General features: G+C 52.2%; 1 protein-coding gene and 1 non-coding gene across 3 annotated transcripts; one reads left to right on the top strand and one right to left on the bottom strand.

The window, feature by feature from the left end:
- Positions 1-241: 241 nt before the first annotated feature.
- Positions 242-12,372, bottom strand: Fhl3 (four and a half LIM domains 3). 2 transcript variants are annotated; one of them, XM_055610741.1, is made up of 6 exons: positions 12,314-12,372; positions 2,762-2,938; positions 2,487-2,661; positions 1,401-1,570; positions 1,105-1,315; positions 242-1,028 (listed from the first exon to the last, which is right to left on the bottom strand). In XM_055610741.1, exons 2-6 carry the CDS (start codon positions 2,915-2,917, stop codon positions 874-876), a joined length of 867 nt encoding a protein of 288 aa, XP_055466716.1. In that variant the 5' UTR covers positions 2,918-2,938; positions 12,314-12,372; the 3' UTR covers positions 242-873. The 2 variants fall into 2 exon arrangements, with proteins under 2 accessions (XP_055466716.1, XP_055466715.1); XM_055610740.1 differs by lacking the exon at positions 12,314-12,372 and adding an exon at positions 7,226-7,360.
- Positions 10,955-11,058, top strand: LOC129680011 (U6 spliceosomal RNA). The gene has a single exon (XR_008720610.1). It is a non-coding gene; the product is annotated as a U6 spliceosomal RNA (small nuclear RNA).
- Positions 12,373-13,863: the final 1,491 nt, after the last annotated feature.

Raw genomic sequence — 13,863 nt, 5'->3', positions numbered from 1 at the left:
GCCATTCGGTTTGGCACCTCTCCCAATCCCTCCCTCCCAGAGGAAAAAGCCCTCCGCCAGCCAGTGGGGAGGCTGGCCAAGCTCTGAGAGGGACTAGTGTGGCTGCCAGAAGGGATCCTCTTCCTGGGGAAGAGAATCCCCACCCTAAGGCCCGCCCACTAGGAGTTTTACAAAAGCCTGACTCAGCCGAGGAACCTTCCTTCACCCTCCAGACAAACACACACACGGGGCCTGTGCTCCCTCACACTTGTTTTATTGCAGATTCTGGAAGCCCAGTGGGCCACCCCGTGCTGCCCATCTCTGGGCAACGTGGAGCTGAAATAACGTGGTACTCATAGGCTGGACAGCACCCTGTACCTTACTCTAACCAGGGAACCCCTCTAATCTGCTATCCAGACGACTTCAGCCCAGAGATGGGGGTGAGGTCAAACTGCGGTACAATGTGTTTTTTAAGACTTCTCAGGCACCCACAGGAAATCTAAAAAAATCTACCCAGGAAGTCTAGGTTTAAGGAGACCTAGGTTCCAGAGTCCAGATTTGGAGGGCTGGGTGTCTGGGGCCTTCATCGGGGAGGGAGCTAGATCTGGGAACCCCCCAAAAAAAGTAGAGAAGGGAGGACTCATTTCTGGAGTCCAAACTTGGAGAGAGTTTAAGTCATGGGTGTTCCACAAGCCCAGGTTTCGGGACCTGGGTTAGAGAGTACCAGTGGGCTATACTGGAATTGGGAGGCTGAATCCTTAAGACCCCATGTATAGGGGCTCAAGGGTGGGGTGGGGGCTCTAGGGGAGGGACTGGGTCTCCAAGGTGGTTCAGAGAAGGAGCCATAGTCTTAAATCCTTAGTTTGGGAAAGGGAAAAGTCAGGAGCCTTGGGTTCAGGGCCCTGCTTGGCTGCAGCCCTGGCACAGAACTTGGTCTCCGTCTGGTACGAAGCCTTGGCCCACCAGGGAGGTGGAGCAGCGGGCACAGGAGAAGCAGCTGTGGTGCCAATGTCGGTCTTCGAAGGACACATACTTGCCTCCACCGAGTCCTGGAGGAAGGCTGGAGGTTAGCCTTGCAGACCTGCTGCCCCTCAGCCTCGCCCAGCGTCACGCCCCTGTTCTTACCTGCCCCCTCGCCACTGCCCCCGCCTGTGATGGGGCGCTTGCAGCTGCTGCACTTGGGCGCAAAGAGCTCTCCAAAACAGGCCACGCAGTAGGGATCCTCATCCCGAGATGTGAACTGCTGCCCTGCGAGGGGCGTCTGGCACCCGGTGCAGACCAGGCACTCCCGATGCCAGGGCTGATCTCGGTACGTCACCCCACCCTGGGTCAGCGTCTGTGGGGGCATCACCCATCAGCAGGGGAGTGAGGATTCCCACCCGAAACAGGTCTTACCCTGAGTTCACAGGCCCAGCCCCCACCTTGCTGCAGCGGGCACACCGAGGAGCAAACTTGTTCTCATAGCAAGGCACACAGTAGTGAGAGCCCTTGTCGGGCACGAAGGAGCGGGAGCCCAGCGGCTGCTCACAGCCGCTGCACAGAAAGCAGTGCTCGTGCCATGTCTGGCCTCCGTACTCCAGCTTCCGGGACCCTGTGGGAAACAGGAATCCCACATCGAGTCTGTCCCAAGCTCGTGAGGGCCACTCTGCCCATTCTACTCCCCAAGCCACTTCGTCTATCACCTGGGAGGGCAGTATCCAAGACTCCCGCCATGTGTGTTACATATGCCCGCCTCTCCCCTCAAGCTGGAAGAGACGGTTCAGCACATGCTAAACACATGCGTTAAACCACCATGCCCCTGACGGGACTATCTTGACATACACACCAAATCTCTGTGTAAAATATATATTGTCAGTACATGATAAATAAGCCATTGGATACCAAAAAACAAAACAAAACAAAAACAGTTTGCCAGATCCCATTAACTAGGCAACTCTGCGTACACAAAGCCTGGGAATCGACAGGTTCAGTACATGCTAAGCCTTTTCGTATATTAGGTGTCTCAATCCCCACACATGCTAAGTCTCTACATACCCATTAAGTAATGCACGTCACCATACATTCTTAAGCCTACGATTTTATCACTGCACACAAAACTTGAGTGTGGCAAGACTGAGAATCTCAGTATTCCCCTAGCTCCCACGTGCACCAAACATGCAGGTCTTCACAGGTGCTAAGGCCTGTGTGTATCAAGTATGTTTTATCTGCTATGCACACGGTGAGTGTTTAGGGGTTCGCCGGGCCTACTCATCCAATACGCACCAAGCCTCCAGCCCATCTTTCTCGGCATCTGCCAAGTTTTCATGTGTAGAGCCGGCTGTGCCAATCCCCATGTGCATTAAGCTCCCAAGAGCATACATGCACAACAGATCCACGGGTGCTCCAGGAACATGCAGTGTGTGTAGATCTCTACCCAGGCCAAGCCCCGTGCATGCATAAGTCAGGTAGATGCAAAGAGCCTACTCGGATGGCAGTTCCCAGACCCAGGAAGAGGCCCTCGGACGTACCAGGCATGACCGTCTCCCCACAGGCGGAACACTGTGAAGAGAAGGCTGTGCAGTAGCAGTCGTTACAGAGAAGCTCGCTGTCCTGGCAGGTGAAGGGCTCGTCAGCGAGGGAGCGCTGGCAGCGGCAGCAGCGGAAGCAGCCCTCATGGAAATGGCGATCCTCGTAGAAGAGCTCCTTCCAGGAGACAGAGCAGGGTTGCTAACATCTGGGCTTGGTGGCTATCCGTGGCCCTCTCCCACCAGTCTGCACTTACTCTCCCCCGTTTGGTCCTTACCCTTGAATCATGCCCGATGAGCTGCTGGCACTCGGCGCAGGTGTTGGCGAAGGTGTTGTCGTAGCAGGGAACGCAGTAGGGGCCACTGTCTGTCTGGATGTATTTGCGGCCATACAGGGACTCGTTGCACTTTGCACAGTCAAATGCCTCGCTCATGGTGGTGATGATGAGTAAGCTCTGTTAAGAAGATCGGACAGAGTTCACCTAGATAGGCTCTAGCATAGTCCTACACAGAGCTCTTTGCATTCAAAAAAGAAAGGAGGCACAGAAGATGCCAGATCAGAACAGGTGGGGATGGAGGAGGTCTGCTCCGGGAAACCCCAGTGTCTCGGCTCAGCGCATGCTGGAATCTTCCATGTTTGTTTCTATATTTGACTGTGAGGATAGGAAGGGGTCAGGAAAAAAAATCAGGAAGCAGAGTTGTTTTCTTATCTAGGTCCTGGCTGATCTGGGGGGAGGGGGCTTTTCCTGGGTCAGTGACTCATTTCCTGCCTGGCCTGAGGTTTGCTTCCACTCCCTGTACCGTCCCTAGGGTGCGAAGGCCAGGTCGGGGGGACCACCAACCCTACTGCATACAGCGTCCTCACCTCCTGACTCCCAGGATAGTAAACATAGGACTTTAGATAAGGGGCCATTTACCTCTGATCTGGAAAGTTTCAGGTGGAATGGGCTGTTCTTTGTGCTACCCCCACCCCCAACTCCCTACCGACGACACAGGAAATAGTAGAATGCTAGAGAGATGCTTGACTGATGAATGGTGCAGAGTGGGGTGAGAAGTTGGGCCTCCCCTCCCAGGAGAATCAGCCAAGCAACAAGAGCCTGATGGGCTCAGCCTAGGTTCAGGCAGGAAGGAAACCCTGCCCAGCTGGACCCTCGGCCTCATCCTTCCCACCTCTGCTGTGTCTCTGGTCACACCAGTCTGGGCAGTCTTGGCTGTCACATCTGTTGCAGCTGTGGCAGCACAGAGGGCCAGATGTCAGCTTTTTGCCAACCAGAGGGAGATAAAAGGGAAAAACCCAAGATGTCCGGGAGGCAGAGGGGAAATGAAGGCACAGAGAGAGGGCAGTGTGCCCCCTGCCACCTCTTGCCAGGTGCCTCTGCTGGTAGCTCTGCAAAGCCCCAGGGTCATATGTCACCCCCCTACATCTGGATAGGCAGCCCTTGCCTTATCTTCCCTGATTTCCCAGGGGTTAAGGTCGGAGAAGTGAAAGATGAGAAAGCAAGAGCCCCTGGAGCCCCAGTGGGGTCCCTTCTTGATGGGGAGTAAGACAAGGGGAGCCCCGAGAGCTGTTGTTGCAGACACCCAGCCCCCCACCAAACCCCAGACACTTTCCATTTTCTCAGGAACAAAGCATGTTTGTGGGATGAGGTCACCCACACAGCTGCCTCTGGAACAGGAGCATGAAGAGTGGGGGGGGCAGGGAAATGGGGTTCCCGGTCTCTTCTGCCGGCCAATTCCAGCAAAGTCAGAGTACCCAGGCTCCACCCTCCTCTACTATGAAGCAAGCTCTCCTAGGGCTGGGTAGTGAAGAAGAGCCCCCAGGACCCACAGGAAGGGGACCGAGTCATTGTTGTATAGGAGACTGGAGGAAGTTAAGGGGGCACAAAGGAACCTACCAATCCCCTTCTCCATAGCTTCCCAGACCTAAGATGAAGGAAAAGCACACTCTTCCCTGCCCCCTTCTCAGCCAGGACAGCAGGAAATTCTCACCGAAACCTTGGGTTGCCTTAGAATTCAGACTTCAGGTAGCAAAAGAAATCTCAAACCTGAAAGGCCCACCTCTTTGGGGCTTTTGAGTTTGAACTTTCCCTTCCTCAAAGTGGGAGAACACCTGGTTCACACCCAAAGCAGCAGGACACAAGGTCACCAAAGCTGGAGTCTTCCGAGTGCTGAGTCCTAAGGGAGGGGTTACACTGAAGGATGGAGAGAGCCCCTCTTACTCAGCCCCTCCCTGTCATTCAGGTCCTGGTTTCCCCTGGCCCAGCATCTGAGGCTTGCCTGGGCTGCTAGCCACTAGACAACAGACAGATAGCCTGTGGCCATGTGGCCATTTGTGAGTCTTTCCTTCCGGGCTTGGCCAGCAGCAGCAGCAGCAGCAGCAGCTACCTTCCCAGGCCCGGGCTAGCCCTGGATCCACCCCCTCAGAGCTAGTCACCACACTGAGATGAGGCACCCCAAATAGGGTATGAGCGTGCCTTCTGTTTCCTTCCCAGAATGCCCCAATCCTTTAGTCTATGTCCCTATTTAAGGACAGAGTGAAGGGCACCACCAAGGCCCACCTGTCTCTTCCCATCCTGGTCTCTCCTTCCTCCCCAATCCCTCCCCATTCTCTGGCAAGGCTGAAGGACTAAAGGGGTGAGCAGGGAGTCAGTTTTGTATTTCTTCCTGGCTGGTAGCAGGTGGGGTTTAGAGGAGACAGTGGATCTTCCAGATTTCCAGATGACCCTCATCTGCTATCCTGCCTAACACACATATCGCCATACCTGGCTTACACAACACAACACACACACACACACACACACACACACACACACACACACAGTGAACTAGAGCTGAGTGGCAGGATACCTTTCTGTATGGTGTTCCCTGTATAGCAGCTTGCTTGAGTCCTAAGATATAAGCCTGACTTGGAATCCTGTGACCTTGGGTACGCAGTTTTCTCGACCTGGGACTGTTAGTCCATCTAGTTCAATGAGATAATATTACCTCCCTCTCCTAGGCCTTTTGTCAGGCTTGAATGTGATAATCCCCATAGGGCATCAGGCGGGGAATAGGCCCAAAGAAATGATAGCCACTTGTGAAGTTCCTACAAGGCCCTCACTCCTACTGGAGCCAGGGGGCCTCAGGCAGACCTGAGATGTGACGTAGGGAGTCTCAATCAAGTCTACGGTGTAGCTGAGGGAACCACGGGGCCCGCAGAACCTGGGCACCGGGGAGAGAAACGGTAAAGAGCTTGCAGATGTGTGTTCACAGGTGTACACACTTGTACGAAGCCTTGTGTCTATAAAATGTGTATCCCACCGCCACCACATCCCATCTCACACTCCTCTTTTAGAGTTCATCCAGGACACCAACAGGCTAGGGGCATGACCAAGGCTGCTCGGGAACTGGAGCAGAAGTTTCCTATCCCTCAGCGGGGAGCTCTGCCTAGAAGGGCTTTGATGGTGGTGGAAGGGGCAGTCAGCCTTTAGGGGTGGTGTTGGTGTTTGTACTGGCGGGGGTGGGGGAAGTGGGACGGCGGGACAGGAGATACACTAGAGCTGGCTCTCCTCCCCAGCTGCCAGCCTGCCATTGGAAGACACCCAGAAGTCTTTCCAATCACCCATGCCAACTGCTCAACCCTTTTGTACGCCCCCACCCCCCACCCCAAGTCCACGAGGACCCTGGCTAGGCCCCACAGCTGTGAGTCAGAATCAGAGCAGACCCCTCCCCCTCGACAGGAGACATAAGGGGAGAAATTAGAGGTGCCCCCCACCCCAAACTCTCTCCCACCCCTCTTCCTCACAGCGCCTGGAAGTCAAAGCAGTCTAGGGAAAAGGGGGTAGGGAGCAGATCCAGCAGCTGCTCTGAGGACAGGAGAGGAACATTTCATTCACCCCCGAGTCCCCTAGGGCTGATGCAGAGCGTCCAAGATTTGAGTTTAAAAATAAGTTGGCGCTGTCTTAGTGGTTGTGTGTACACGGGGCTCTTTCTTGAGCTCAGCTTTACAGCCTCAGGTCCTCTCCCTCCTGGGGGATGGGCTGGCTAAGAGTCAATTTCCCCCTAGCTTTGCCTCCACCCTTTCAGGCCTGGGGCAGCTGTCAGTGAGAGCACACAGGTGTCTCTCCTCCGTGAACTCTGGCCTCCCCTCCGCATCTCTCACCTCCCTTAGGCTGCTGTCTTTGTGTTTGGGTGGGGGTGTTCCAGTGGGGCCTCCACTCTGGGGATCTTTATCCCTGTGCACCCAAGTCTTGGTCTCTCAGCGTCTCAGACTCTGAAAATCTCTTCAGGCCTCAGGGAGGCAGATTTTGCAGTAGTCTAACAAGCTTCTGCCTTAGGGCCCTCCAAGGCCCTGGGAAGGGCGCTAGCAATGAGTTCCCTAGGGTCAACCATTTGCGTCTTAAAATGCTCCACAGAACCCGGGTCCCCGCCGCGCCCGGAGAACTTTGTAGGGCCATTCTCTGCCCCCGTTTGAATGGTCCCTGGAGCCTCCTGGGGCGTGCGTCCTTGCCGGTTCTACCCGGTTCTCTAACAGCCTCAGTTTCTCCAACCCTGCTGATCTCTATAGATTTTCTAGTTAAAACTTGGTCCCCACCCCCTGTAACTCTGGCCCGGAGGCGCGGAGCGGTGAGGTTCGGTGCTGGCACGCGTGGTCCCGAGTTCGGGGTGCCCCAGCAGGGGACAGGGGCGGGGTCCCGGGCAGCGACCCTGGCCCGAGCGCAGCGCGGGAACCGGGGGCTGGAAGCTGGGAGGGGGACGCTCACCTCAAAGCGGGCGCGGGAGCTGGGCGCGCGCGGCGTGGGTGGGGCCGGGAGCCGATCGCCCGGCGGCTCCTACCTGCGGGCCGGGCGGAGGGGCCGAGAGAGCCGCGGCGAAGTAGCCAGCCGCGACGGACTGTGTGGGCGAGTGGGCGCGCGGCCCTAAGCCTCCGAGGAAGTGCGAGGGCCCGCCCCGCCCGGACCCCGCCCCCGGGCCCCCAACCCGCTCGCGGGGGCCAGACCCCGCCCCCCTCCTGCCTGCCGAGAGCCCGACGCTGCCGAACCTGGCGCTCGGACCTTCTCGGCCCCGCCTTGCCCGCCCCCTGCAGCCTGACCCGTCCGTTTCTCCCCCCTCCCTCCGGGCCCCTCGGACCCGTGAGGACTGCTGGAAGAGCTCCCAGGCCATGGGTGTCGGACATCTAGGACCGGGGTCCATCTGGGGACCAGACCCCTTCCTCTTCTCCCCCACCTCATCCCCAGACCTTACTCTAAACCTTAAGCTTATGAAGGAGGCCTCAATCCAGCCTGTGGGCGGGGGTGGCTTGATTCTGCTTTACCGCTGGAGATCAAGGTATTTTCTAGAAACTGGGGCTCAAACGAGCGAGAGAGCCTTTATCCTCCTCAGTTTCAAAGGACTTTTATTCTATAAGTGAGTGGCGAAAGCCCAGGCAACAACCTTCCCATCCTCAGCTGTGACCTGGCACTGACGCTTCTAAAGTGCCCAGGAATAGTTTTGACCTTTGAGGCTCAGGGAGACCCTAATCCTCAGCCCCGTGAGCTTTGGTTTCTCGGGCGGGAGGGGTGTGGAGATTCTGAGTGGTTGGGTTGCTGCAGGCAGGAGATGTGAAGAAGGGAGGGGACCTCTGCCGTTTCTGACCCTTCAGCTTCTACCCTATGCCGGGAAGCGAGGACTGGCGCCTGCCAGGGACAGGAGGCCCATCCAGGCCCTTGAGGCCACCCCCCCTGGGATCCTCAGGCTTGTCACTAGGAATAAATAGCCTCGCCTCGATCTGGAGGGCATGCGGGAGGGGGGGTTGGAGGGGGGGGGAAGGCTCTGTTGTGCAGTTTGCAAAACAAGAGACAACAAACTAACCCTGGAAATAACCTTTGCATCTCTGCAGTGATTCAGATGGCCAGAGAGGCTCCCCTGATCCACGTCTGCATCCAGCCGAGCCTGCGCTACAGGGATTAAGACCCTCCGAGGCTGGTGAGGACCCTTCCCTTCTGTAGGATGGGTCTGGTTCGCAGGTTCTAAGACAGTCGCCAGGCCAGGGTTTCTTCCAGAATTAAACGATTGCTTAAACGTTGTTGATTCTTAAATTGCAAGTGCCATGAGGGCAAAGGTTGGGTCATTTGGTTCTTGCATTCCTGGTATCTACTACAGTGTTTGGCATGCAATACATGACGAATGAATGACACATGCTGCTTTAATCTGGAGCCCCCCACCACTCTCTGCCGTGCTCCTATCCGGAGTCCAGCGGGTGAAAAAGGACAGTTAGTGGGTCCTTCCTCTGGGACTTGTCACCCAGGTCTAGGGAATTCTCTTATCTGGAGGGATGCAGGGCACAAGTCTTCCTGGTTGGAGTGGACAGCAAGAGGGGTTGGTCAGTTCTGGGATAAGGTGAAGACTATGATTGGGAGTTGGCTGGTTTTATGTCAACTTGACACAAGCTAGAGTTATTTGACAGGGGGAACCTCAAGTGAGAAAATGAATTCATAAGACCAGGCTATAGGGGGCTGGAGAGATGGCTCAGAGGTTAAGAGCACTGGCTGTTCTTCCAGCGGTCCCGAGTTCAATTCCCAGCAACCACATGGTGACTCACAACCATCTATAATGAGTTCTCGTGTGCAGGTGTACATGCAGGCAGAACACTGTATACATAGTAAATAAATAAATCTTAAAAGAAGAAGAAGAAGAAGAAGAAGAAGAAGAAAAAGAAAGCCTGTAGGACATTTTCTTAATTAGTGATTGATGGGGGAGGACTCAGCCCATTGCCAGTGGAGCCATCCCTGGGCTGGTGGTCCTGGATTCCATAAGAAAGCAGGCTGAGCAAGCCATGATGAGTAAGCCAGTGAGCAGCACCCCTCCATGGCCTCTGCCTCAGCTCCTGCCTCCAGGTTCCTGCCCTGCCTGAGTTCCTGTCCTGGCTTCCTTCAATGATGGATCATGATGGGGCAGTGTAAGTCAAATAAACTGTTTCCTTCCCAACTTACTTTTGGGTATGGTGTTTCCTCACAGCAATAGAAACCATAAGGAGCCAAACAGGAGCCTTCAGAAAAGGAAGAGTCGTGAGCTGAGCGAGGAGTAAAGGTGCTTCATTTGGGGATCTTTGTTCTTTCCTTATGGCTTGAAGTGCTACTGAAGGTCTTTACCACGAGTCAGGACTGTGTGAGCCCAGACTTTGCACCGTTCCCTAAATACTTTACATATATGAATTCATGTAATTATCCAATAAACATATATATACATATATATATATGTATATATATATATATATGTGTGTGTGTGTGTGTGTGTGGTGTGTGGTGTGTGTACCTGTTCACCTGTGGGGCTCACATCTATGTGCCAGTGCTAGTGTACCTGTATGTTTGGGTGGAGTCAGTTCTCTTTTAAAAATGTCTTAGTGGGGCTAGAGAAATGGCTTAGTGGGTAAGACTGCTTGCTGTTAGCTTTCTAGCACCATGACCAAAAGCAAGTTGGAGAGGCAAGGGTTTAGTTCAGCTTACAAGTCCATATTACAGTTCAGGAACTCAGCCAGGGCAGTTACCTCGAGGGAGGACCTGAAGCAGAAACCATAGAAGAACTTGGTTCTTACTGTCTTCTTTATCACGACTTTCTCAGCCTGTGTTTTTGTTTGTCTGGTTTTTGGTTTTTGTTTTTTATACCACCCAAGACCACCAGCTCAGGGATGACACCATGCACAGTGAGCAGGGCCCTTCTACCACATCACTCATCAATTAAGAAGTGCACCACAGGCCAGGCTACTGGGCACATTTTAAAAAATGAGGTTCCTGGCGGGTATGTTGGTACACACCTGTAATCCCAGCACTTTGGGAGGCAGAGGGAGGTGGATCTCTGTGAGTTCCAGGCCAGCCTGGTCTGCAAAGCAAGTCCAGGACAGTTAGGGCCATACAGAGAAACTCTGTCTCGAAAAACCAAAATAAATAAACAAACAAATAAATAAGTTGAGGTTCCCTTTTCCAGAATTACTCTAGTTTGTGTCAGAATGACATAAAAACTAGCCGGTATCCTGCTCCAGAGGACCAGCATCTATGTCTGGCACCTCAGGGCAGCCTGTAAGTCCAGCTTCAAAGAAGCTGATGCCCTCTTCTGGCTTCCTCAGTTACCAGCACACAGGACATTCATTTACACAAACACAAACACAAACACATAAATAAAAATAATAAATAAGTTTTAAAATTTGTACACACGAACACACACAAATGCATGTGTATACATACACGGAGGAAGTCAGGGACTACTTGTGGGAATGAGTTCTTTTTCCTTACCATGTGGCTTCCTGGGGATAGTCAGGCTTGGGGGGGGGGGGGCGGCGAGTGCTCTTACCCACTGAGCCATCTTGCTGGCCCTGGAGTCAGTTAGAGTCTGCCAGCATGGGTTTAGGTCATGACTAAGGTCACCAGGCTCTCCCAGCCAGTGTTTTTACCCTCACTGAGCTGTCTCACCAGCCCTAAATATACATTTTTAATCCTCTTCTCAAAGGTGAGAAAATAGTACTTGCTTCAGCAGCACAGATACTAAAATTGGAATGATACAGAGATTAGCATGTCCCCTGTGCAGTGATGACATGAAAACCCATAAAATATTCCATATTTTAAATTTTTTTATGACTTATTTATTTTATTTTATGCACATCGGTGCTCTACATGCATGCATGTCTGAATGGTTGTGCCAGAGCCCCTGGAACTGGAATTACAGACAGTTATGAGCTGCAAAGTGGGTTCTGGGAATTGAACCCCGATTCTTTGGAAGAACAACCAGTGCTCTTAACTGCTGAGCCATCTCTCCAGCCCCTTTAAATAAAATTTTATTGTATAACTATTTGTCCTGTTAAAAATCAGTTAACCTGCCACAATGACAACAACAAAATAAAACAAAGATGGGAAAATCGAGGCTGGGCCTGTGGTGGTGTACACCTTTAATCTTAGCATTTAAGAAGCATAGGCAGGCAGATCTCCATGGGATCAAGGCCAATCTGCTCCACATAGCCAGCCAGGACTGCATAGTGAGACCTTGTACAGAAAGAGGAGTTAGGAGAGGGATAGAGAAAGGGAGCACAAATACATTAACTGCCAAGAATGGCAAAGTCAGGGTTGAAACCCAAACTGCCAAATGTCAAAGCTTGTCATGGTAAAAGTGATCCTAATCATTACTTGGGCAGTCATTGAACCTCAAGGTAAGGCAGTCTCTTCCTCAAGGATACCATTGTGGAGGACTGGATAAGACCACACAATAAGTCTCCGTAGGTGGGAAGCCCTCCCCTCCTTCCTTTTCATGGTCAAGAGTTAAAATTCTGCTGTTAGAGCCTGGCAGCATTAACTCAGCACTCTGGGAGGCAGAGTCAGATAGATCTATGTGAGTTCGAGGCCAGCTTGGCCTACAAAATGAGTACAGGACAGCCAAAGCTACACAGAGAAAACCTGTCTCAAAAAACAAAGACAAACAAACAAAAAACAAAACCAAAAAGATTCTGCTGTTAGGGCTTAGAGTCTAAAGGTCAGAGGAAGTTAAGAAATCTTTGGCTCTGTCCAACCTTGGGGAAGGGGGGACAGGGGGGCTGTGCCCTTTCTCCTCTCTATTTCCAGTGGGCTCACATTTCCCTGCTCACTTTTTTTCCATTGGCCCAGAAAGACGTGCCCCAGGGAGTTCAGGGATCAGCCTCCCTCGTGGACTCTCTGTTCCTGTTCCCCATCTGTCTTCTCCCCCTTCTTGAGAAACAGGTGTGTCTGAGCCAGAGCTGAGTGCTTGACGACAGGCTTTGGTTAAATGAGATGTTTGTTCCTTCCCCTCTGGGAGATCCGTACACATGCTTCCTTGCTTCAAACTCAGGGAGCCCCATCTTGTCTTCTTACCTTGCAAGAGTTTTCAAAAGAATGTTCCGGGTCTCTTCCACCAAACTGCTCATGGCTTCCCTGGGTGCTGAATCACTCTCCAGTGCCTGCAACCACAAGCCCTCCTTCCTCCTAGGGAGAAATACCCTTCCTTCCCTGGGTATATTGCTCACTCTTAACTCTTCAATTCCCAGAGCCCTTGCAGACCTCAAGCTTAGTAAACACCCTCTTTCAACTTCCTTAGAAACTTTGTTGGTGCTCTCAAGCCCAAAAGGGTGTAACAGAGGGTGAAATGAATGACTGGCAGAGTGACGGGAAGGAAGCAGAGAGAGCTGAGTGTAGGTCCCATGTGTATGGTAGTTATCACCTCTTTTAGTCTAAAACACATGCACAAGCACACACACACAAACCCATGTGAACTGGTTACCTGCTATCACTTTTCAAAGATTTGATGATATGGCTCTAAATGCCAAGCTAATGGATGGTAGTTGTACAGTGACAATCTAGGGCTACCTCTAGAGTCTCCCACCTTCAGGGAGACTCTGATGGCTTCCCCAGATGCTGCTGGTCACTAATACTTCTTCAGGGGACAAGGCAGGAGTGGATACAGCCGCCATCTGGTCATTCTATCAGAGAGCTAAACTTTTTAAGATGAGGCTGGAAAGGTGGTCCCAGACTAGATCATTAAGTAACTTTCTTTCCAAGGATGACAAACAAAATGGAATTTTCCTAATGCATGTGGACCTAACTGGGCAAAGATTAAATGTGTTAGAGGCAGGAAAAAAAAAAAAAAAAAAAGCCTTTTCATACTGTGATCTTTTTCATACCCACTTGTCCCCTGGACTCTCTGAAGAGGGTTTCCATGGCATTTTTCAGCTAGAGAGATGATCAGTGTCATGTAAAATGGATGTTAAGTACAGAGTCTGTTGAAGCCTTCGTAGTGGTGCACACCTTTAACCCCAGCACTTGGTAGGTTGGTCTCTGTGAGCTGGAGGACATAGCCTGGTCTACATAGTGAGCTCTAGGGCAGCCAGAGCTACACAGAGAGATCCTGTCCCAAATACAACAAAACAAAAACAAAAACAAAAACAAAAACAAAAAAGAACCCTCAGAATATTAGCCTCATGTAGTGGAAACGAATCCAAATACCAACAGAGGAAATAAGAGTGAGAGAGAGGGGAGGAGAGAAGGAGAGAGACAGAGCAAACAGCCCCAAATGCTGCTGTGATGCTTTGCTGGGGCCAAGTCTCTCTTGTGCTACTCAGAGGCAGCTTTAGTGATGATAAAAATAACACGGATCGCTGGGTATGCTAGTGCTCACTTGTAACCCCAGCACTGTGCAGACTCAGATCACTGTGAGGCTCAGGCCAGTGAGTCTAGTGAGTTTCAGTGCAGCCAGGCCTGCACAGGTAGTTAGATCCTACCTCAAAACACCAAACCAAATTAGACTAGGCCAAACCCAACCAACTCGAAAAATAGGAACTAAACAATTTATTGTAAACCGGCTAACAAATAAATACAGATCTAAGCACTTTAAACATGTCACTGAAGCCTCACAATCTTGTGGGTAT

The sequence above is a fragment of the Psammomys obesus genome, unplaced genomic scaffold (assembly GCF_907164565.1).
Source record: "Psammomys obesus unplaced genomic scaffold, mPsaObe1.curated_primary_1811, whole genome shotgun sequence".
NCBI classification, from domain to species: Eukaryota; Metazoa; Chordata; class Mammalia; order Rodentia; family Muridae; genus Psammomys; species Psammomys obesus.
This window is presented reverse-complemented; position numbering and strand designations above follow the sequence as displayed.

Bases quoted from the DNA above. Each gene is read 5' to 3' on its own strand.
- Fhl3 (XM_055610741.1), bottom strand. From the start codon at position 2,917: ATGAGCGAGGCATTTGACTGTGCAAAGTGCAACGAGTCCCTGTATGGC. The intron at 2,662-2,761 runs GTAAGGACCAAA...GTCTCCTGGAAG, and splicing joins TCATCGGGCATGATTCAAGG to GAGCTCTTCTACGAGGATCG. The intron at 1,571-2,486 runs GTACGTCCGAGG...TGTTTCCCACAG, and splicing joins TGGGGAGACGGTCATGCCTG to GGTCCCGGAAGCTGGAGTAC.